The sequence below is a fragment of the Ctenopharyngodon idella genome, chromosome 24, assembly GCF_019924925.1.
Source record: "Ctenopharyngodon idella isolate HZGC_01 chromosome 24, HZGC01, whole genome shotgun sequence".
NCBI lineage: Eukaryota > Metazoa > Chordata > Actinopteri > Cypriniformes > Xenocyprididae > Ctenopharyngodon > Ctenopharyngodon idella.
The window spans coordinates 4,975,475-5,000,503 of record NC_067243.1 but is presented as its reverse complement, the minus strand read 5'-3'; the positions used below and the strand labels follow the sequence as shown (position 1 = coordinate 5,000,503).

Sequence of the window (25,029 nt, the reverse complement as noted above, 5' to 3'; positions counted from 1 at the left end):
AGCATGTTGCTAACATTATTTAACATGCTGCTAGCATGTTTAGAATGTTGCTAAAATGACCATTTTGCTACTATATTTTGCTAAAATAATTTAACAAATTGCTAGCATGATTTAGCATTTTGTTAACATGATTAGCTTTTTGCTAACATGTTGCTAACATGGTTTAACACATTGCTATCATTGTTAACATGTTTAACATGATTTAGCACATTGTTAGCATTTTTTAACTTGTTAATATTACATCATTTTTACCATTTAACAGAATTTAACACATTGCTAACTTGTTTAAACATGTTGTTAGCATGATTAGCATGTTGCTAACATGATGCTAGCATGATTACCATGTTGCTAACATGATGCTAACATGATTACCATGTTGTTAGCATGATTTAGTACATTGCTACCATGAGTTAACATGTTGTTTGCATGTTGTAAACATTTTGTATTATGTTGCTAGCATGATTTAACATGTTAATGTTTTAACATGCTGTTATCATGATTAACATGTTGCTAACATGTTGCTAACATGAGTTAGCATGTTACTAGCATGATTTAACACATTAACATTTTTAACATGTTGCTAATATTATTAGCATGTTGTTAACATGTTGCTAGCTTGATTAGCATGATTTAACACATTGCTAACATGATTAGCATGATTTAACATTATGCTAGCATAAGTTAGCATGTTGCTAGCCTGGTTTAACATGTTGCTGACATGATTTGACATGTTGCTAACATGATTTTTAATATATTGCTAGCTTGAATTGGTCTTATTCTACAAAAGCCTTCAATGAAAATCTATGGGACTTTTCATAGTTTTGATCATCCGTTTAACGAAAATCGTAAGTCGAATCAGTTAGAAAAGATACAGCATACAGTGTCAGAACAGTCTGACCCAAGTTTGGTGGTTGTAGCTTGAAAAGTCTAGGAGGAGATACTGCTTTCAGTCTCAGAAGAAGAAGCTTAAACAGTAGATCAGTATGTTGGCTTTGTCGACGTCATCAGATAGCTACATGTCATGAGCGACAGAGAGCGCGAGCCGTGAATATCACCTTCTGAACCCAATAACATCCTCTGAATTATGGCACAATGAATATTTTCCTCAAATCTTACCACATACAGATTGTATACGAAACGGTAAACAAAACAAATCGAAATACCTGTAGGGAACACGATTCTAATATATATTCTAATGCACATTATATATTCATGAACAAATCCGTGCCACACAGCTCCCTAAACAACTGTGTCCTGGTGTAACATGAGGGTGATGTGAAACGAAACATCCGTCTGGTGTAAATAAGGGTCTGATTGAGTCTTTGATGAATGAACGCTGTCTATTTGTTTCGTCTGTCCCCGCAGGCGCCGTTGCGTCTCGTGTCGTCTTCACTTTTGTTCCTGAACCTGTAAAATGAGGGAAGTTTCAGAGAGTGTAGATTAGAGAACAGAGCACTTTCTGCATAATAACAGAGCTGCTGTTACGTAACGCACGAGCAGCTGGATGAAGTTTAAAGTGCGACTGAACTCATTCAGTTACTGTTATTGTTCATATGACATTCAGAACAGACTCTGTTTACTCTCTTGATTCAGGTTGCTGCTCATATTGTGAATGATTCATCCGTCTGTGCATGTCATTACAAACCAAACTAAATGGGTAACACTTTACAATAAGGTCACGCTACTAGTTAATGCATTAACTACCAATCAGCAACACATTTGATACAGTATTTACTAATTTATGTTCTTATATAACACTCTAATTACACTTGAGCAGCAAATGGTGGAGACTGGAGTAATGACGCTGAAAATTCAGCTTTGATCACAGGAATAAATTACATTTTACAATATATTCACATAGAAAACAGTTATTTTAAATTGTAAAAATATTTCACTGTTTTTACTGTATTTTTGATCAAATATATGCAGCCTTGGCGAGCAGAAGAGGCTTGTTTCACAAACATTAAACAATCGTTCACTTTTGCTGAAAATATGAAAAGCATTATTAAATCAGACAAAGCATTTAATAAACGAACAGAGTGTCTTTGTTAACATCAGAATAAATCCGTTCAGTCATGATGTCCATGAGATCCCACAGAAAGTTTTTGAAATAGTAGTTTTTAGAAGTTAAATAAGTAGTAAAATAAATCACTTTGTTCTGAAAAATGCATGACACGCGGCCAGACCTCAAGTGTGAATTTTGAAGGTTGTCCAATTCGTTAAGCTCATAAATTTGGTCTTTCTGCAGCAACTTTAAGTTTTAAAGCACATAAAAGTTTCAAATCTCTGACTGCGTGTCATTGATGCAAAACACGAAGTCTCTTGAAGTGACGTCCATCCCAGATCTTAAAGCGGCCATTTTGTTTTGGGGCTCTACTAGAAAGTCTCTTGAAGTGACGTCCATCCCAGATCTTAAAGAGGCCATTTTGTTTTTGGGCTCTTCTAGAAAGTCTCTTGAAGTGACGTTCATCCCAGATCTTAAAGAGGCCATTTTGTTTTTGGGCTCTTCTAGAAAGTCTCTTGAAGTGACGTTCATCCCAGATCTTAAAGAGGCCATTTTGTTTTTGGGCTCTTCTAGAAAGTCTCTTGAAGTGACGTTCATCCCAGATCTTAAAGCGGCCATTTTGTTTTGGGGCTCTACTAGAAAGTCTCTTGAAGTGATGTCCATCCCAGATCTTAAAGAGGCCATTTTGTTTTTGGGCTCTTCTAGAAAGTCTCTTGAAGTGACGTTCATCCCAGATCTTAAAGTGGCCATTTTGTTTTTGGGCTCTACTAGAAAGTCTCTTGAAGTGATGTCCATCCCAGATCTTAAAGAGGCCATTTTGTTTTTGGGCTCTTCTAGAAAGTCTCTTGAAGTGACGTCCATCCCAGATCTTGAAGCGGCCATTTTGTTTTTGGGCTCTACTAGAAAGTCTCTTGAAGTGACGTCCATCCCAGATCTTAAAGAGGCCATTTTGTTTTTGGGCTCTTCTAGAAAGTCTCTTGAAGTGACGTTCATCCCAGATCTTAAAGCGGCCATTTTGTTTTTGGGCTCTACTAGAAAGTCTCTTGAAGTGACGTCCATCCCAGATCTTAAAGCGGCCATTTTGTTTTTGGGCTCTACTAGAAAGTCTCTTGAAGTGACGTCCATCCCAGATCTTAAAGCGGCCATTTTGTTTTTGGGCTCTACTAGAAAGTCTCTTGAAGTGACGTCCATCCCAGATCTTAAAGCGGCCATTTTGTTTTTGGGCTCTACTAGAAAGTCTCTTGAAGTGACGTTCATCCCAGATCTTAAAGCGGCCATTTTGTTTTTGTGCTCTACTAGAACAGGTTTTCCTGCTTGAATGTTGATTATTTTCCTCATATTCTCCATTGTTCAGCTCCTCTCTTCCCAGTCTGTCAGTAACGCTCTGTTTAGTTCCTGTCTCTAAGAAGCCCCTCCTTCTGAGAAGGACAATGCGCTCTGATTGGTCGGCTGGAGCAGTGTGTTGTGATTGGTGTTTGGGAAATGTCCCGCCCCTTACCATAACCACAAGTTTTAACATACTACTAACTAACTCAACCAGGCCCCGCCCCTTTATTCTGCATATGAATTATTTAAATGAGGAAAATTGTGAAGAAAACTCAAGACTACAATAGAGGTGTTTCAGTGAGTTCAGAAACAGAGAATAACTCCCGCTGGAGGGATTCAAACAGCAACATTACACACTAAAGAAAGATAAAAAAAAAAGCAAAATAGGTGCTCTTTAATATGCTCATAAACTGAAAGCCTGAACGCCTGCCGAGGGAATCTCTGGCTCGGATGCTAATTCTCTTCAGGGTTTTAGGGCTCTAAGCGTGTGTCGGGTGTGATTCGGTGCAGGCCTGCGCCTTCATTTGTCATTCATAGTGTGGTCTTAAGAGATAATGTGTCTCCGTGTTTCCAGCCAAGGCTTTTTCCTTGAGAAAGGGAGACTGATTACCTGGAATCGGGAATGAGAGCATTGTCAAGATACACTTTCACAAATTATGCACAGACCCCGTGACTCCAGACTGAAAGCCGAGGCTTGAGACACATGAAAGTAGAACATCTATGAAGGAAACAACTTATGCAAAAATATCTGATTGCATAATGACTGCATTGACCAATCAAGTGATGTGTTTTGATAGTACATCATGTTTCAAGAACATCTTCAAACGTTTCAGTATTCACAGAAGTTATATTACTAGTTAGTACACTGCAAAAATGATGTATTCTCTATATCAGTGTTTCTGAACTCACATTGTAGTCTTGAGTTTCTTCACAATATTCATTTAAATAATTCATATGCAGATTAAAGGGGCGGGGCCTGGTTGAGTTGGTTAGTAGTGTGTTGAAACTAAGGGACGGGACGTTTCCCAAACACCAATCACAACATACTGTTCCAGCCGACCAATCAGAGCACTTTGTGCTTCTCAGAAGGAGGGGCTTCATAGAGACAGGAACTAAACAGAGCGTTACTGACAGACTGGGAAGAGAGGAGCTGAACAATGGAGAATATGAGGAAAATAATCAACATTCAAGCAGGAAAACCTGTTCTAGTAGAGCACAAAAACAACATCAAGACTGTAAAAGAGCATAATATTGACATGTGGCTAACTAGAAGCACCAAAACACAATTTAGTTGGACTTTTCACAGAAAATGACCTAGAAATTCAGTAATTAATTACTTTAACATTATTGATGATCTGTCTGTGAACATAAAAGCCTTTTGTAAATTAGAACCTATTAGCACGATGCGTCTGTAACAGACGACTGCCAGCAATCAATAAAAACAATCAGTATTCACACAGTAAACCAATTAACATTGTTTAGCAAGAGGTTTTTAAATAAATATGTGAGGAAATGGATTGTTCCGGCAGTATATCGCTGCCAGTCTTAATCACTCATTTCTGAGAGTTATTTATACACATAAGCAACTTCATTATCTGCGTTTATGTACATTTGACTCTATAAAGTGACGCCTTCATTAAAACGGCCTTGAATGTGTGACAGCTGAAGCCTGGTGAATACTTGATGCTTGACTTGAGATGTTAAAGCCACAGTCAGTCAGATGTCCAGAGGGATTTAACTAACTTTTAATATTTTATGATCATCGTAAAGAAGACTTTGTTCTGAAGTGACCCGTCTAAAATGTTTAAAAAAGAGCTTTTTAGCCTGCAGTGTGCAGTAAATCTGTGTGAATCAATGTAAAATTGAACACGGCCCTGTCAGATCGTGTCTTATCGAGTGTGTGTTGTTTTGAGGCGCTGAAACGGATCATGTCAGACTGTAAACAGTCTCCCGATGATGTGCACAACTGAAGTTGATGGTGCGAGGATGTTGAGCGCCACCGTTTGGCATCTTCTGTCATTACAGCATCCCCAACAGCTGGGAAAATATAAAGATCAAGACCTTCTGGGCAAAATAATGATCAAATTATTATTCTTTTTATTAAAGATAATTATATAATTATTATATTTTAAATTATTTTATATGAATTAGATTATTATTATTATTATTTAATGTTTAAATTTTACATTTAATTAGGCTATACATTTTATACATTTAGTATGAATTAGATTATTATTAATATTTAATATTTAAATGTTTTACATTTTTTAAATTTTATACATTTAGTATGACTTAGATTATTCTTTAATTTAAAAAAAAAATCTTTAATTTAAATATAAAAACATTTATTATTTAGTATGAATTTGATTATTATTTAATATTTAAATACATACTAAATTTATAAAATGTATTTTCAAATTAAATATGAATTAGATTATCATTTAATATTTAAAACATTTTTTATTTAATATACCTTTATTATTTAGTATGAATTAGATTATTATTATTTAATATTTAAATGTTTTAAATTTTATAAATTAAAATATTAATTTATTATTTTTTATTATTATTATTATTATTAATTAATTAATTATTTCAATTTAACCAGTTGCCACACCTTCTGTTCTGTCTGTTGTGACATAACAATTTGTAAAAAATAATTTATAGATATTTCACTTCCATAAAAAATTAATTTCTAGCAAATTAGAAATTAAAAATTATTTTCACTATACAAATCGCAATGATTTCATTAACTTCGATGACTTCTCTAGGCCTTTAAAACACAAATATAAAACTCTTTGGTTAATATTTCCATGTTTTTGATGAGCGTGGGAACCATACACACATAAAAACACACTTCTCGCGTCACTTCTCCGAGAAGGGTTTTATTTGTAAGATCTTGAATTCTGCAAATATAGACTTTTCCCTTACAAAATCAAATTATTTACAAACTCATTATTGTCTATCACAAAAAAAAAATCTTTAAAAACTAGTCAAAATTTACTTTTGTTTCCCCAAACGTTTAAATTTGTCTGACCCTCATGTCATTTCAAACCCATATAACTTTCTGTCTTCTGTGGAAAACAAAATCTGTGATATTCGGCAGAATGTCTGAGCTGCTCTTCACCACACAATGAAAGTGAGGACGGATGATGCTGAGCTCCAAAAGTACCATAACACATCATTATAGCATCATAAAGTAGTGCACTGTTGCGCTATATCAACAAGTCCTCTGAAGCTTTGTGTGACGAACAGACCAACTGTTTTCACTCATAAATGATCATTTTTGAGCAGTTTATATTACAATCCACTCTGACTGTAAGGAAACAGTTGCACAAACAAAAAGTCAGATGTTTGGGGACATGAGAGTTAGGTGAACTATCCTTTAAAGGTGTTCTTTTGTGATCTGATGCAATATTGTGTTTTTTTTTTACCCAGGAAGTTTAACAGGAAGTTGCTGTTTTGTCCTCAGCTTGAGGAATGTTGTTCTTCAATGAATCAAAACAAACGGGAAGCAGGCGGAAAGACAGAGACCTTCATCCTTCATCCAGACAGCTTCTCGACGTCTGCAGCCGGCAAAAGTCCTGCTGTGCGGCTGTTATGAAGACGAGCGCTGCACATCGACTGCTTGGCTTTAGTTTCATCAGACATTATCCTTCCAGCCTGTTTGAGAAAGCAAACACGTGTAGAAAGTGTTGTGGGAGCCGAACTCAGTCGTCTGGTTCAGTAACGCACTGCTCCACGATCTCACGCAGGTTGGGGTTCTCCATGGCGGCCGCCACACGCTCCTTATCATTGATCTGTTTGTTAACTGAGGCACAGGAAAACCAGTTAGGAGACACAACGACTCCATCATACACAGATACAATCTCCCGCTGGACGACGGGCCGTACGTGTACAACAAATCAGGCCAAATAAACACAATATTCGAGGAATATTTTGAGATAAGGACCAGTAATCAAACGCTGCTGTACAATTAATCGAAGAGCACCTTTAAAAAAAAATAAAAAAATAAAATATATAAATTAAAATTATTATTTTTTACATTTTATATATTATAAAAATATATAAATTAAACAATTATATATTATTTATCATTTAATGAAAATGAAAAATATGTCATTACACACATTTTATGACAATTTGTATGACAATTTAAATAAAATATTAAACAATTTTATTGAATAATTGTATATGATTATTTAATTAAACTTTTTTTTTTTTTTTTATTATTAAATAAAATCATGCATTTACTTATTTAAATAAATTTAATAAAACCTTAAAATGCATTATATATGTGTGTGTGTTTATAAACAAAACAATTTATATATTACTGTAAACAGAATTAAAATTTACCAAGCACTTTGTTAATGTAAAGTGTGAAGTGCACATCTAACAAGCTTGTTATCTTGTGTTCATGTACTTGTGTGGAGGATATTTGGGCCTCAGGGTCGTGTGAACGTCATTCCAGCGGCATTTAAAAAGATAGAAATTGTTGTAATGAACACTCACTATCCTCCTCGGTCGAGTGCGTTCCCTCAGTTATGTAAATCTCCAGCTGGAAGGGAATAAAGCCGGAGAGAAAATGCGATCAGAGGCCAGAATAAAAGACACCAGAAAGAACAGGACATTAGAAACACGAAGCATCGCAGAGAAACAGAAAGGCCTTCGAGAGGGTCGCTTGTGCTTTCATTTAACGGCCTTTCATCAATGTGACATCTCATTAAAAACCTACACGGCATGAGGAGATTGTTTACTCTTCCCATTCGTTCCCATTTCCACACTCCTAAAAATACAACATCCAAACATCCAGGGAATCAAAGTCTTTCTCCCTTTTTCAGGAAGCGGCAGCTCGAAGCAGAGTAATAACGCTGAGCTTTAATGATGAGGACGTACCTTGTGTTTGAACGGCAGGCAGCGCTGAAGCTTGACTTGTAGACACAGACCTGCAGGAACAGGAAAGAACAGGTGCCAAAGTGAGTTTAATTAGCCGTTCATTGTGATTCAGTCGGTCGACCTCATCAAAGCCCTTCCTGTGCGGAGCGCTAGAGCGGGTCTCATGAGATCAACCGGTCGAGGTAAAACACGGATAATGAGGGGATATTTACAAGCCTGTGAGACCAATAGGGGTTAATTAAACTCTCCACGTATCGACTCGAGGAAACAAACATCAAGTGCACCTCAAGTTTAATCTTGATCTCAAGAAATTATAAAAGAGATTCACTAAGACCAGAACACATAAACGCTGTGTTCAAATCAATTTCATGGCATTTTGCCACAGATTCGTCGACGAAAAACAAACTAAACAAGGTAAAAGATGACATGGTTTGTGTAACGTTGTCTTGAAACCATCAAAAAACTGAAACCCTGTCAATGGATGATAAACATTTCCAGACTGAAAATGATTTTTTTATGAATTTAGGGTAAATATTCTATAAAATAATTATTTAATTTGAATGTTTATTTAGTTTAATTTATTTTTGATGTATGTGTCATTTGCCATTTGATTTTCTATATTTTAAATAATTATATTTTATATTTTAATGTAATTATATATATATATATATATATATATATACACACACACACACATGTATATAAATAAAATTATTATTATAATTGTATATTATTTTATATTATTATTTACATTTATATTTATATTATTAAAATATATACATTAAAATTAATATATATTATTATTTTTTATATGTATTTATTAATGTATTTTATGACAAATAAGTCATATATACACATTTTATGACAATTTAAATAAATATTTAAACAAATAATTTTATTAAATAGTTATATATATATATATATATATATATATATATATAATATGTGTGTGATTATTTACGATAATTGATAATTAATAGTCATTTTCCTAATGCAAAACATAATTTCCTATTTGTCTTTTGATTTTTAAGTGAAATATGGCCCTCTGTGAGATTCGCCCACTATCGCATGCTGTGGCTTGAAATTATTAATAAGTACAATTATTTATTCATAAGGTCTGCTATTAGAAACCCTGTTAACATTCAGACAGTCAAGCTGCTCTTGACACTGAGCAGATCGTCACATTAATCAGATCGTTAGAGCTTCAAAACCAACTATTCTGTAACATCAAACACTATTAGAGCTTCAAAACGCATGAATCATGTTCATTTTTAGTGGGAAAGCAAATATCACTGCTCTGCTCCTTCATCCTGCAGTGGTCAGTATCTGTCAAAAGTGCTCCAAGGAAGGAACAGTGGTGAACCGGCGACAGGGTAAAGGCAACAGACGAGCTACTGTAGCTCAAATTGCTCAAGAAGTTAATGATAGAAAGGTGTCAGAATACACAGTGCATCAGTTTGTTGCGTATGGAGCTGCATAGACACAGACCAGTCAGGGTGCCCATGATGACCCCTGTCCACCGCCGAAAGAGCCAACAGTGGACACGTGAGCATGGAAATGGAAGAAGGTGAATCACGTTTTCTTTTACATCACATGGATGTTTCATTACTGAATGAATCTGCGTTTTTGAACTAATCAGTCTAATGAATGATTCAACGATTACTTGCTTTGTCCCTGAATGAATCAGCCATTTAGAACGAAATGTTTGACTAAATGATTCAACGACTCACTCGTTAAGAAAGTAGAGGCGTTTACATGGACCTTAAAGAGTTAGTTCACCCAAAAATGTAATTAATTACTCACTCTCATGTCGTTCCACACTCGTAAAACCTTCGTTCATTTTCAGAACACAAATTAAGATATTTTTGATCAAATCCGACGGCTCCATTGACAAGATAATTAACACTTTCAGATGCCCAGAAAGCTACTAAAGACATATTTAAAACAGATCATGTGACTACAGTGGTTCAACCTTAATATTATAAAGCGACGAGAATACTTTTTGTGTGCCAAAAAAAATAAAATAAAAAATAACGACTTTATTCAACAATATCTAGTGATGGGTGATTTCAAAACACTGCTTCATGAAGCTTCGAAGCTTTACGAATCTTTTGTTTGGAATCAGAGCATGAATCAAACTGCCAAAGTCACATGATTTCAGTAAACGAGATTTCAGTAAGTGTTTCAAAACGTTTCGAAATTTCAATGGTTCACGTGACTTTGGCAGTTTGATGCACGCTCTGAACCACTGATTCAAAACAAATGATTCGTAAAGTTTTGTTGGTATTGTGAGTGAACACAAATAAAAGTTTAGAAGCCCTTTATAGTTTATAATGAGGTCTTACACTGATCTGTATGGCCAAAAATGACTGAGTATTTTAGTTGTTTCTGCTGTCAGGCCTAGTAGTTTTGCTCATGTTTTTCGGTGCTGTACGGCGTGATTGTGACGTTGTCAACAAAAGATATGGCATGTGTTTTCTGCATTGTCTGTACTGCTATCTGTGAGGTGCAGCGATGTACGTTTGAGGTCATGTGACTGTTTGTTCTTATCATTACACACACACACACACACACACCTATCAGAGTGGCCAGAGAGCAGTGCGGTACGGTGGGAGAGAACTTAATGATGATCAGATATTCATCGTCCCCGAGCTCCTGCACCTCCACACACTTCTCCGTCACGACGTCCAGCTCCTCCAGAGTGTTGGGCTTCTCCGGATCCCGAATCGTCCGAATCACATCTGTGAAAACAGAACATCATCAACACCAACATCATTTAAACAAGGAAAATATCTGTGAAAACATGTAACATTCACCTTGGTTTCCATCAAAATACCATATCTCATATAACTTTGGTACTGTACCATGGTAATAGGTACATTTTATGGTATATGATTATGGTATTACCATGGTATTAATGTACCATGGAAATACATTGTTTTATTTTTATTTTGGACATGTACTATAGTAATTATTTGAAGTATCCGGGAAATATTATGGTATATACGACTATGGTAATGTTTACCATGGTATACAAATACAACATCATGATATTACCATCTGACACCATTTCTGTACCATGGTAAATTAAAATCTTCTTTTTATTGTGGATATGTGTCATGGTAACATCTATGAAGTAACAGATATGTGTTATATGTTATATTAATATGGTAATTATTTAATTCCATGGCTAAATATATATAAAATGTACCATGGTATTTCCATTTGACACCATCACTGTACCATGAAACGCCTTTGTTAAGGTCATCGTTACTCACCATACACCTCCAACGCTTTTTCCTCCATCTTCTTGCTTCTCTTGTCATTCGTCAGGTCAGAAAGTCCCGTCAGAAGCCAGACTCGGCTCAGCAATCCGGACACAAGCTCCATGATCCGGTCCGGTCCATCGCCATTGCTTAAACGGTCACGCGCTTCTGCTCTTCCGCGTTCACACAGACCAGAGCGATCAACGGCCGAGCAGAGAACAACAAATCATAAAACCGTCAGAAAATGGTCTGGAAAAATTCATTTGATATTAAAATTGATATGATCTTTTATTTGTATTTTTCTGGACAATTATTATTATTATACAAAAATACTAAAAATATTCGTAAAAAGCCAAACTGCCAAATCGATCTGAAAAAAGTTAAATAGAAATATATTAAATATTTTATATTAATATCCAAAACATAAGCTAGTCAAAAATCATTATATAGTTCTGTTATTGCGCAAGTCTGTAAAAAAAATTATTTGATATTAAATTGATATTATCTTCGATTTTTATTTATTCTGGGCATTATTATTATTATACAAAATAATAACAATTATTGTTACAATTGTTAAAATTATTAATATTATACAAAAGTAGAAATTATGACTTTCTTATGACTTTTTATGTCATAATTTCGATTTAGTGTGTCGTAATTTTGACTTAGTATGTCATAATTTCGACTTTTCATGACTTAGTATGACATATTTTACTTTTTATGTCATAATTATTATTGACAAAAGCGTTATTTTTTCTGAAGTGGAGGAAATGGATGCTGTGTTCGATTGGTTTTCCTGCTGTTCACGTGATGAACATGTGACGATCAGCTGTGGTTTGTTTGGATCATGGAGGCTCATATTTTCACATTAGAACAAACGCTTTCGTTTCTTTGCTGAGGATTTTGTTTCTTCATCTCGATCGTCTCTTGGTTTGTGTTTCCTTCTCCTCCTTTGGGATGAAGGATGTCTTTTATTCCTGCGCGCGCGCGTTTGTATGTTCGTGGGCCTCAGCTGATTGACTTCCTCATCTGATAGCGGTGGGTTTTGGCAGGTTCGGGATGTTGAAGGTGTTGAGCAGGTCAGATGCGCGCGCTCAGAGCGTGCTGGAGGTGGATCTGCTGTCGGACACTGATGTGTGTGGAGGTGTGGAGGACACAGCGGCGGTCAGACTGTGTAACGGCCCGTCAGTGCTGTGCTGTGTGAATGCTGCAGGTGAAGTGAGGGTGAGAAACCTCTCTGAGAGCAGAAGATCTCCTCACACACTCCAGCACACCTGCACTGAGTGAGTCCCTGCATGAATGAATATATAATTTTTATATATATATAAAACACAGTATATATACAGTATACACAAACAATAACAGTAATAATAATAAAATATTGTATAACATTTATTGAAATGATGGTTTATTTCCAATATGTATGCATTTGTTATATATAACATTGCAATTAATTGCAGCTGTGTACTTTATTATTATTATTATTATTATTATTATTACCTTTTCTGTTATTGCCAACTATCACAAAGTAAACTGCAATAATGTTTATATTAGTAACGTGTGCAAAATAATTACCATTAATTACCATTACAATATGTATTTATTTATGTAAATGTGTATATAAATATATTTTATAATATCTATTTTTACAAAATACTACTACTAAAGAATTAAAATTATTATTATATAATATACATATTTATGTGTAATGCTAATTCTTACTATTATAATGAATAAAAATGATTATATATTAATATTATTATTATCAGTTGTACATATGTATGTATTTTTTATTAATAGTAATATTTAATATGCAATATTTATGCACTTATTTATATAAAACATTGCAATGAATTGCAGCTGTTTACTTTTTATTTTGATAGCTTTTTAGTAATATTATTACTTCATGATAATTTAACAATAATAGAAAATAAATTGTGTATATATAACATTGTATAATATATATATATATATATATATATATATATATATAATATTATAATTTAACATTGCAATTAATTGCAGCTGTATACTTCGTTGTTATTATTATTATTATTATTATTATTACCTTTTCTGTTATTGCTAACTATCACAAAGTAAACTGCAATAATCTTTATAATAGTAACGTGTGCAATATAATTACCATTAATTATAATATTAATACCATTACAATAATATTTATTTATTTATTCATGTTAATGTGTGTGTATATATATATATATATATATATATAAATGTGTATATATGTATGTGTATATATATATATATATGTGTATATATATATATGTGTATATGTTGTATATGTATTTTTATAAAATGCCAATAATAATAATTAATGAATAAAAATAATTGTATATTATTATTACTTATACATATGTATGTGTATTTTTTATTAATAGTAATATTAAATATGTAATATTAATTGAAGCTGTTTTTATTTTTGTAGCATTTTAGTAATACTAGTATTAATTTAGTATTACTATTTAGTATTACTTCATGAAAATTGAGCAATAATAGAAAATAAATAATATAATAATATAATAGAAAATAATGTATACAGCTGTAATCAATTGAAATGTTATATATAATAAATACAACATTTTTACAGTATGTATGTATATGTATATAAATGTATTTGTTTTTGCCGTTGAGTTTTCTGTGGGAAGATCTGTCGGATCCTGGCGGACGGGACGTGAGCCCAAAGCTGCTGCTGCTGGACCCTCAGTGCGATCTGAGACTGTATGAGCTGGATCCACATGACCAGGTGCTGCTCGTGTGTGAGAGGCCTTCTGATTGGCTGCTGCGCTGTGTCCAAGACAAACACCCCGGTGAGTGAACAACCACACCGTCACAGGTCACATTAAACCCTGCTTCTGTGATCATCAACCCTTCTCATGACAGACGTGTGTGAGCTGAGGACGGTGCGGCCGCTGTGCTTCACTGACGGACGCTGTGTGCTGCTGGTGAACACGTGTGTCCTGCTGCAGCTGCGCTGGACGGACGAGAGCTCACGTCTGGACACGCTGTCCTGCTGCCGGCTCGAGTCAGCGCTCCTGACGGAGGACGTCTGTGTGGATCAGCGGCTCTGTCGGGGAACGCTGTTCCTTCTGCTCAGTACTGGACTCACATGTATCCTTCACCACAGCCTGTTTTTAGTACAATTCAATTGATTTTGAGTTGAAACACCCTCCGTTACTGCGTGTTTTCCTTGACGCTGTGTGTCAGACGTGTTTGACAGCACTGATGGGAAGCTCATGGCTACGGTGGACTTTCCCTCGTACTGCGGCACAGCAGATGTTTCTCCAGCCGTCACGTCCTTCTGTCTGTTCCAGATCTCACAGGATCTCAGTACGGCAGTGACCGTCACCCGGCAGAACCAGGCCCTCGCCGTCGACCTCAACGACTACTTCCGGTGCGCACATGTGATGATAACGGGCTGCACCTTTTGGTTTCATTTGAAAGTGGACATTATAATATTTTGGGGATTTTTTTTTCATCTAGGATTATTAGTATTACATTAATAAATTTATAGTATTTTTTATATATATATATATATATATATATATATATATATAACATAATTGCATATTAAATACTGCTATTAATAATTTATAAAATGAATATTATACAGATAATATTAATATTATACAGCACTATATACTTAATATATTTTATAAATGTAATAATACTAATCTTGGATAAATGTATGAAATTTTTATATATATAAAATTACATTTAATTGCAGCTGTATGCTTTATAATAATAATAATAATAATATTAATATTATATAGTACTATATACCTAATTTTGGATATATATATATATATTACAAATTACATTTAATCGCAGCTGTATGCTTTATATTATTATTATTAAATACTGCTATTAATAATTTATAAAATTAATATTATACAGATAATATTATACAGCACTATATACTTTATATATTTTATAAATGTAATAATAATAATCTTGGATAAATGTATGAATTTATTATATATATAAAATTACATTTAATTGCAGCTGTATGCTTTATAATAATAATAATAATATGTGTAATATAGCAATAATTAATAATTATACATAATAATATAATATATAATAATAATAATAATAATAATAATATTTTATTATATATTATTATGTATCATTAAATACTGCTATTAATAATTTATAAAATAATATTATACAGTACTATATACTTAATATATTTTATAAATGTAATAATAATAATCTTGGTTATATGTATGAATTTATTTTATATATATAAATATATATATATATATATATATATTAAAAAAAAAATTACATTTAATTGCAGCTGTATGCTTTATAATAATAATAATAATAATAATAATAATATTATTATTATACAACACTATATACCTAATAATAATCTTGGATATATGTATGAATTTATTATATATATATATATATATATATATATATATAATTACATTTAATTGCAGCTGTATACTTTATTATAATATTATTATTATTATCATTATTTTTATTATTATATATTATTATGTAGTATCAATTAATACTGCTATTAATAATTTATAAAACAAATATGGTTTATTTGTGGATTTCAGGATGTATCCAGATCACTTGTGTTGTCGCGCTCCCCCTAATCAGCCATTTCTCAGGCCCACTGAATCATGGGATCAGGACAGCCTCGTAAGCTCCGCCCACAGCCTGACGGTACTGGACAAACCATTTCAAACGGACAGGTACTCAATAAATCAACAAGATCGCTGACCTAGTTGTTTTCGATTTCTACCGTAATGCAACACTCTCACTCTGGGCTACGTTTTCCAATGTCTTCAGGTCATGGGAGGCACGTTTGTCCTTGCTGTACAGCCGATCTAAAGGTCCGGACCGGCCGGGACGCAGGTCACCCTGGTACAGAGACTTCCCGCACGTCGAGTGCCGTCGGGCGGCCGCCACTGCCAAACTCTCCCAGCCCTCCGTGAAGCCAGGGGGCGCCGTGACGTCTTTTAACGTGCCGGAGGGAGCCACGGCAGCAGGGCTGAACGTATCCGAGTTCTCCGCACTGGTTACGTTTGTTTCCCCTGCGAACGCAAACACGGTTCTGGCCTACTGGGATCTGGAAGGTCAAAGCGTCACGTACCAGAGGTCAGACGCTCCTGCCGTACCCGTCCAGAGATCTGCTGACGAACACCTGTGTCTGTTACTGAAGGGTGAGACGCGTTCACAGCTATCTGACCTCTGACCTTATGACACATAGCAAAATATTACCTGTTTTATTTCTAATGCACTGGCTAGAATGTTGATCGTCGATTTCATTAGATGGTAAAGAACATGGCTAGGTTACACTTTAACACAGAATTCAAGACAATTAAGCCTATATTAGGACCATCGATTTTTATTAGAACATTTTACCCCCAAAAAGTCTCATTAAACTGATGGAAATTAATTAATTTATTAAAGCATTTTGTATGTACAGTATGTAAGCATTTTTATTAATTTATGCATATAAGAATTTATTTAAATGATTATTTCATTATTTATTTTAGCATTTATTTAAGCTTTTTTTATTTAAGCATTTATTTAAACATTTACAGTAATTATTTATTCATACAATTAAACTTATGTATTTAAGAATTCATTATTTAGGCATTTATTTAAACATATAAGCATTTATTTAAACATAATCATTTATGTAAATATTTATTTAAACATTTATTTATCTATTAAAGTATCTTGTATGTATATAAGCATTTTTATTAACTTGTGCATTTAGAATTTATTTAAATAATTATTTCATTAATTATTTCTTTTAGCATTTATTTATGCATTTATTAAAGCTTTTTTATTTAAGCATTTATTTAAACATTTAAAATAAGTATTTATTTAAATATTTAAATATTTATTTAAGAATTCATTAATTTATTTAGGCATTTATTTAAATATTTAAGCATTTATTTAAACATAATCATTTATGTAAATATTTATTTAAACATTTATTTATCTATTAAAGCACTTTGCATGTATATTAGCATTTTTATTAACTTACGCATTTAAGTATTTATTTAAATAATTATTTCCTTTCCTATTCAAGCTTTTTTATTTAATCATTTATTTATTTAAGCATTTTTACAGCATTATTAATATTATGTACTGCCTTTGTATGACTTTTTTGTATTGTAATTTATATTAAAAAAAAACACCACTGAAAAATTAATGGAAATTATTAATATGGCTTAATTTTCTTTATGCAAAATATAAATTCTTTTTGCTTACGATTATGTGAAATATGAACTGGTCATTCAGCTGGTATATAAATAAGATTTGATACGGTGATGGTACCATGGTACACTGACTGTATTACCATGTTACGTTACTGAATGATGACCATAATGTGTGTGTTTTAGCGTCGGGTCTGTCCGTGGTTCTGTTCAGTGTGACGCAGGAGGAACTGCTGAACAGGCTGATGGTTTTTGGCACGGCTGGAACGGTCGATTCGCTCTGCCATCTGAACGCCTGGGGACGCTGTTCAATACCCATACATGCCCTACAGGTACACAAACTCAGAGGACCTATGATGCTTTTTCCCATGCTCATCTTTCTTTAGTGTGTAATGAGCAAGAAAAAGTTCCTCCAGCGGGAGTTCTTCTCTATATCAGTGTCAGTGTTTCTGAACTCCCTGAAACCCGTTCAGTCCTGGTTCACACAACCTCGACTCAAACTTGGCTACATTGTGTCAGAAATGTCAGTTACTCTATATGAATATGAGAATGTTTTTGTTCTTTCAGGCTGGCCTCAAGAACCATCAGCTGGATACGGTCGATTTCTTTCTGAAGAGTAAGGAGAACATCCTGAGCCCCACGTCTGGGTTTGTTCTGCCCGATCAAACACCGGCCGTCTCGACCCAGACACAGCTGAGGAGTAAGAACCCGCTTTAATGAGATCCTCTGATCGCTAACGACCTTCTCCACCCGCAGCTCAATTAATGCTCTTAAGAAGTCTTCTCTCAGATCTGCTGGTTATTGAAGGGCAGGAGAAACTTCGTAAATGTGAAGCTGGAGAGCGTCTTTAATGTGCCTCTATTTTAGCTCATGACCTCAATGGATGACCTCATGAAATATGAAATATGTCCTGGTCACATTTCGGTCACAAAAAAGCAAAAAAAAAAACTTTAAACTTGTAACAGATCCTTTTAAATATATCTATTATATAATATTTATAGTATATTATAGAATAATAATATAATATTATGTATTATAATATAATTTATATGCAATTGTTTACAAATATAAATATATTTTAATCTATATAAAAATAGTTTAGAAAATATATGTATGTGTGTGATAGTAAATAGTTATTAATAATATATAATACATATTTTATTTAATTATATTACAAAATCTATTATATAATAATATATATGCAATTTTTTATCATATATACAGTATAATATTTATATTAGATAATTTACTAATAATTTTTAATTTTATTATTTTTATATTAAATATAATACAATTATATTTATAAATATAAATAAATATATTTTAATCTATATAAAAACAGTTTAGAAAATATATGTAAGTGTTTATATAGTAAATGTATAATTATATATTAATAATATACATATTTTTTATTAAATCTATTATATAGTATTATATATGTAATTTTTTATCATATATAGTGTAATATACAGTATAATATTTATATAATATAATAATATAATATATATTGTTATATTATAATTTTATTTTAATTTTTTATATTAAATATAATACAATTGTATTTACAAATATAAATGAATATATTTTAATCTATATAAAAACAGTGTTATTAAATAGTAAATATATAATTATTATATATTAATTATATATAATAAATATTTTATTTAAGGTATTATATTAAAAAATCTATTATATATATGTAATTTTTATCATATATACTGTATAATTTACAGTGTATATATAAATATATGTATTTTTATTTTGAAATACAAAAACAATTACTGTTTTACTGTAATGACATTCACTTTTAAACGTAAAATAGAAATTATAAAATAAAATAAAATAAAACACTAAAATATTTTGAGAAATGTGTATATATAGAAACATTTTAAAATCTAATTATTTTTAATATAATTAATTGACTATTTCATTTTATGTATGTTTATAATTATGTATTATTATTTAATTAATGTATCTTTTCAACATTAATAATAATCATAAATGTTTCTTGAGCAGCAAATCATCATATTAGAATGATTTCTGAAGGATCATGTGACACTGAAGACTGGAGTAATGATGCTGAAAATTCAGCTTTGATCACAGGAATAAATTACACTTTACAATACATTCAAATAGAAAACTGTTTTAAAAACTATTTTAATAATAATAATATTTTTTTTTATTATAATAATATTTCACTGTTTTTACACTGTTTGATCAAATAAATGCAGCCTTGGTGAGCAGAAGAGACTCTTTCACAAACATTAAAAAGTCATAATTATTCCACGCTTCTGACCGTGTGTGTGTGTGTGTGTGTGTGTGTGTTTCAGATGTTCAGGCTCTGTGTCCAGCGCTGGATCTGCTGCGTTCTGCCATACGGGACACACACACAGAAGCCCAAAGTCAACAGTTCTGTGAACAGCTGCTGAGCATCACGCTAACCTTCCTCAACACGCAAACCAAAGTCCTCCTCACCAGCGCACACGGTAAAACACAGAGAGTTGAGCTCTTATTCTGTGACGTGAAACTGAAACTGACAGGCTGTGATGTGTGTAGAGCTGGACGTCAACCTGCAGGAGTGTGTGCAGATCTTAGACGGCTACATCTCTGATCTGCGTGGATTCATGAAGAAGTTCCCCTGGACAGATGGAGGTGAAACGCAGGTCTCCGTGTGTCCTCGCGCTCCAGCGCCCACCGTCGGCACTGACAAGGAGTGGCAGTCGCTGTCTGATGAGGTCAGTCAACAAAAACACTAGACACGAGCCGTGCCTTGTGGTCGAAAGCACCTGCATCCTGGCAGACATGTTTGTGTTTTGCTGCAGCTGCTTTCACCAATTTATTTTTATTTACATCTACATAAGTGCCGAAATTCACGAAGGCCTGGAGCTCACATCTCCGAAAGCGTCTAAACACATTTTCAAATAGGCGCTGTTTTTAAATTAAATATTTGAGGTCTAAATGATTACATTCTCACCTAAAAACTCTTAAAACTACATTTTGTGACACAATAACAGTAGTATTTGTTAAATAATAGTGAGTTTGCTCCTCCACCATTGAGAAATACTGCCAGTGTAGATCCGGCAGAAATAAGCGGAGTGATACAAATTGTGAAATGTTTCCGTGTTTTATCAGAATATCGCATGGCTGGAAAAGGCAGTCAGAACTAGTTTTGTTCCTTGTGTGTTTCAGGATGTTGTGCAGCGCGCTGTATTGAGCAGACAGATCCCACACGCGCAGGCTTTTCTGCGCAGACGCGGCTCTGTCGGATGCAGTCTGGAGGACATCAGGAAGACGGGATTGAGACTCGCCTTCACCTGTCTCACTCACAGAGACCTGACGCAGGCGAAAACACTGCTGACTAACATGGTACACATGACCCTGATCAAACAAACAGCTGAAATACTGTATACGGGGGTCGGTACGATTGTTTAATGTTTGTGAAAGAAGAAGTCTCTTCTGCTCTCCAAAGCTGTATTTATTTGATCAAAAATACAGTAAAAATTCTGAAATATTATTATGATTTAAAACATCTGTTTTCTAAGTGAATATATAGTAAAATGTAATTTATTCCTGTGATCAAAGCTGAATTTTCAGCATCATTACTCCAGTCTTCAGTGTCACATGATCCTTCAGAAATCATTCTGATATGCTGATTTGCTGCTCAAGAAACATTTATGATTATTATCAGTGTTGAAAACAGTTTATATATGTGTGGAAACCGTGACGCATTATATTTTTCAGAATTATTTGCTGAATTTACTGTAATTTTTGATCAATTTAATGCGTCCTTGCTTAATAAAAGTATTTAGATATATCTTACTGACCCCAGATGTTGATTTTATACAGTTTAATATAAAGCAGGACTGACTGACTGTGTTTTTAGGGCTTTAATGTGAAGGAACAGCTTCACAGCATCTGCGTTTTCACTGCCGATCGGGATCTAAGGGCCTTCATGGTGAGAATACACAATATATGGGCAAGAGTTGAAACAGCTGCCAGTGTTTTATTTGAAGGATTTTTACAAACTAAACTCGCACTGGTCGAATGTGTGAATTTATTCATTTTTATGGTCGTCAATGTCATTTTAGGGATGATATTTGCTGTTTTAATTATGTATTTTTGCTGTGATTACCAGGTGGAGGAGCTGCAGAAGCAGAATTCCCTCTCTCGTGAAGAGTTTGAGCAGGTGGAGTTCATTCAGACAATCGAGAGCTTGTGTTCGACACCGGCGACGAGATGCTCCTCCCGTCTGGACACCGGCAGGTGAGTGTTTCTTTTTCAAATGTTGTTTCTGGCCAATTCTGCCCTCTTTAATTGATACAGTAACACAGGAAATGATGTTTAGAAGAGGGTGGACAGGAAAACTTGAGCTCAGTTTGAGCACTAGGGCATTATTTTCAAAGCGTGGCATGTGTTGACATGAATTAGATGTCTTTAAGCTAGCAAATTCAGCTTTTTTGTACTATTTTCATGACAATTTACTCCACAAATTCTCATTCTGTCTGTTTTTGATTTGTTCTGCATTTAAACTCTGAAGCGATGACATTATCATATTGCGATTGGTCCTCTTTTATGTGTGTATTTGCATACTCAATTGTGATTTGTTGTTCTTTCTTACATCTATTGAACCGTCTGCTGCCTTTTTTCACTGTAAAAACAAAAAGTGAGAATTTTGTAAAGGAAAAAAAGTAGAATTTAAAATTGGGCAGGTTAAATTTAATTATCAACAATCAGATTTTATGTCATTAATTTGTCAAGCTTTTATTCTGGTAAGATCATAAGCATATTCAGGTCATATTTCACCTCAAGAAATAATAAGTTACATTTTGCATATAGCAAATGAAGCTTTTTTTAAAGACTAAAAGTGAGAATTGTGTGTCCAGGGTTCTGCAGATGACCCGGTCTGATCCCGACAGCAAAAGACTTCTGGAAGAGATCCTGCAGGAACCAGAGGCGTCGTCTTCCGGGTCTGTACTGAATCCCGTGCGTCTGGACTGGGTCAGATACTGGGACAGAGAGACACAGAACGCCATCCTTCTGTCCCGACTGCAGCCGTCCAGTGAGTGGAACACGTCCCACCGCTGTTTTAATGATTACACCGTTAAAATAAAGTCAAATATTACGTTCTTAGTAGAGATGGTATTTATCGGACAATTTTTGATCAACACTGTAAGCCCGAATATGTTTACAAAACTCAAAAAGTTTGAGGCAATCAGTAGCCTCAATTTTTAAGTTAAGAAATTCAAATTTTAAGTAAGAAGGACTGGCAGATTTTTATGTTGTGGTTCATAAAACTCAAAACAATGAAACAGTTCAGTTTACTTAAAATATATCAGTTCTGTGAACTTGAAAGTAAAAGAAAGTGCTAAATACTTAATTTGATTAAATTATTTTTGAGTGGTTTACAGTGAATTTAAAATCTGTAAAGACAAAAAAAATTGAAGCCTGATCTTATTTAAAAAATTGATCTTATTTCCCCCTTAAAATCTAAAGAAAAAATAATAAAAAACATTTTACATTATTTTCATGACAATTTCCCCTCAAAATTCTAATTTTCATGAAGCAATCTTTCTTTTGATATGATGATTTGCTTCTTTTGTTGTTTCAGCTCAGGGTTCGTGGGATGCTGCTGTTTTGTGGTCGTATCTCACCTCACTGCACGATTGTGTCCGGGTCACGGCATGGGTCTGCGGTTCGGCCAAAGAGAGCGGCGCTGCCCCCTGCTGGCCGGCGCTCACACCGCACATCATCAACGGCAGCAGCCGCTGTGGAGAATACCTGCGCGATCGAGTCCTGGATCTGCTCGCCCGGTCAGAGCCGACACAAACACAAACTAATCCAGCAGGCTTTAACCTCACAGAACTGATGTGAGTGTTTGTGTTCAGACAGGGGCTGTTTGTGCAGGCGGAGATGGAGGACTTTGAGCAGTTGCTGTGGAGACTGGGTCAAGCCGGAGGAGTGATGCAGCATGGGAATGACCCTCCCGTCCCACAGTTTCAGGCGTCACAGGGTCAAGAGTTTCACCAGCGCTTCGTCCTCCACTGTCTGGAAAACAGCCTGCAGTACCTGCTCTACTGCTACCTGGAGCACTACAGGTGAGTCATGTGACGTTAAAAATCAAAGTATATATATATATATGTATATATGTGTGTGTGTGTGTGTGTATCTGTCTGTGTGTGTGTGTATTCATATACATAATTATAAATATAATATGTAAAAAATTATTTACAAAATGTATATAAAATGAATTGCATAAAATTAATAAATTATGTATTAAGAAATATTTTTTTTTAAATGTAAAGAAATTATATTAATTCTGGAAATTAATTCCAAAAATTACCCAAAATATATAAAATGAACATATAACAATTAAATATATTAAATGTTAATAAGTATTAAGAAATATATACAGTTTAGGGTATGCATATATAAATAAATATATTATTATTATTATTATTATTATTATTATTATTAAATAAATTATTATAAATAAAATTAATATATTAAGTATTAAGAAATATGTGTGTCTGTATGTAACATTTAAAAAAGTATTTAAAAAATGTAATGGAAATTTTATAAATATCTAAAAAAATAAAAATGTAAATTAAATAAAATTAATTGCATAAAATTAATAAATTACAATTTAATGAATATTTATTGAAATTAAAAAATATATAAATATTATATATATATATATATATATATATATATATATATTATAAGAGTGTGTGTAATAAATATATATATACACACTCTTTTATATATATATATATATATATATATATATATATATATATATATATATATATATATAATCTAAAAAATTGTGAACATTTTGTGTAAATTTATTTTTATAAATATCTAATAAATATATATATATATATATATATATATAAATGCATATAAAATGAATTGCATAAAATTAATAAATTACATATTAATAAATATTTCTTGAAAAGTGAACAAATTATAATGCGTATTTGCACACTATAATAAATATTACACAACAACATATATAACAAATTAATTAAAATTAGTATATTAAGTATTAACAAATATTAATAATATTATATACTAATATATAGTTTTTTTTTTTAATGAATTGTGTCTGTGTGTGAGATGTTTATCAGTAGAGCATTCAGAAGTCATGTATTTTTCGCTTCGGCTCTCTTTCTCTCTGTCGTTCAGGTTAACTCCTGAGAACTGCCCGGTTCTGACCGACAGGAACCTGTTTGAGAGTTTCCCCTGGTTCGAGATGATGCTGAAACTGCAGAAAATCACCAGAGACCTTAAAGGTGCGAGTGTTTTCATTTGACGTGTACAA

At 33.2% G+C, this 25,029-nt stretch overlaps 2 protein-coding genes across 3 annotated transcripts in view; one reads left to right on the top strand and one right to left on the bottom strand.

Annotated features, from left to right (window-relative positions):
• Positions 1 to 6,200: 6,200 nt before the first annotated feature.
• Positions 6,201 to 11,701, bottom strand: ciao2a (cytosolic iron-sulfur assembly component 2A). Its single transcript, XM_051883893.1, has 5 exons — positions 11,506 to 11,701; positions 10,804 to 10,968; positions 8,228 to 8,277; positions 7,844 to 7,889; positions 6,201 to 7,142 (listed from the first exon to the last, which is right to left on the bottom strand). The coding sequence occupies exons 1-5, from the start codon at positions 11,615 to 11,617 to the stop codon at positions 7,042 to 7,044; spliced, it is 474 nt and encodes a 157-aa protein (XP_051739853.1). The 5' UTR covers positions 11,618 to 11,701; the 3' UTR covers positions 6,201 to 7,041.
• A 558-nt stretch (positions 11,702 to 12,259) lies between these two features.
• The window catches only part of spg11 (SPG11 vesicle trafficking associated, spatacsin), a 31,169-nt gene continuing 18,399 nt past the window's right edge, over positions 12,260 to 25,029 (top strand). The window contains exons 1-17 of one of the 2 annotated variants that reach the window (XM_051883892.1): positions 12,260 to 12,776; positions 14,146 to 14,321; positions 14,395 to 14,622; positions 14,719 to 14,905; positions 16,089 to 16,226; positions 16,324 to 16,697; positions 17,892 to 18,037; positions 18,273 to 18,405; positions 20,036 to 20,191; positions 20,262 to 20,440; positions 20,895 to 21,071; positions 21,589 to 21,660; positions 21,841 to 21,968; positions 22,589 to 22,764; positions 23,314 to 23,515; positions 23,591 to 23,800; positions 24,894 to 25,000. In XM_051883892.1, coding sequence (XP_051739852.1) covers positions 12,553 to 12,776; positions 14,146 to 14,321; positions 14,395 to 14,622; positions 14,719 to 14,905; positions 16,089 to 16,226; positions 16,324 to 16,697; positions 17,892 to 18,037; positions 18,273 to 18,405; positions 20,036 to 20,191; positions 20,262 to 20,440; positions 20,895 to 21,071; positions 21,589 to 21,660; positions 21,841 to 21,968; positions 22,589 to 22,764; positions 23,314 to 23,515; positions 23,591 to 23,800; positions 24,894 to 25,000 — 3,013 coding nt within the window. In that variant the 5' untranslated portion in view covers positions 12,260 to 12,552. The remainder of the gene's footprint in view (positions 12,777 to 14,145; positions 14,322 to 14,394; positions 14,623 to 14,718; positions 14,906 to 16,088; positions 16,227 to 16,323; positions 16,698 to 17,891; positions 18,038 to 18,272; positions 18,406 to 20,035; positions 20,192 to 20,261; positions 20,441 to 20,894; positions 21,072 to 21,588; positions 21,661 to 21,840; positions 21,969 to 22,588; positions 22,765 to 23,313; positions 23,516 to 23,590; positions 23,801 to 24,893; positions 25,001 to 25,029) is intronic. The other variant, XM_051883891.1, reaches the window with a different exon arrangement.

Coding starts and splice junctions, on each gene's coding strand:
- ciao2a (XM_051883893.1), bottom strand. CDS start 11,617: ATGGAGCTTGTGTCCGGATTGCTGAGCCGAGTCTGGCTTCTGACGGGA. Junction 8,278..10,803: donor CTCTCTGGCCACTCTGATAG/GTGTGTGTGTGT, acceptor CTGTTCCTGCAG/GTCTGTGTCTACAAGTCAAG. Junction 7,143..7,843: donor GCACTCGACCGAGGAGGATA/GTGAGTGTTCAT, acceptor CCTGTGCCTCAG/TTAACAAACAGATCAATGAT.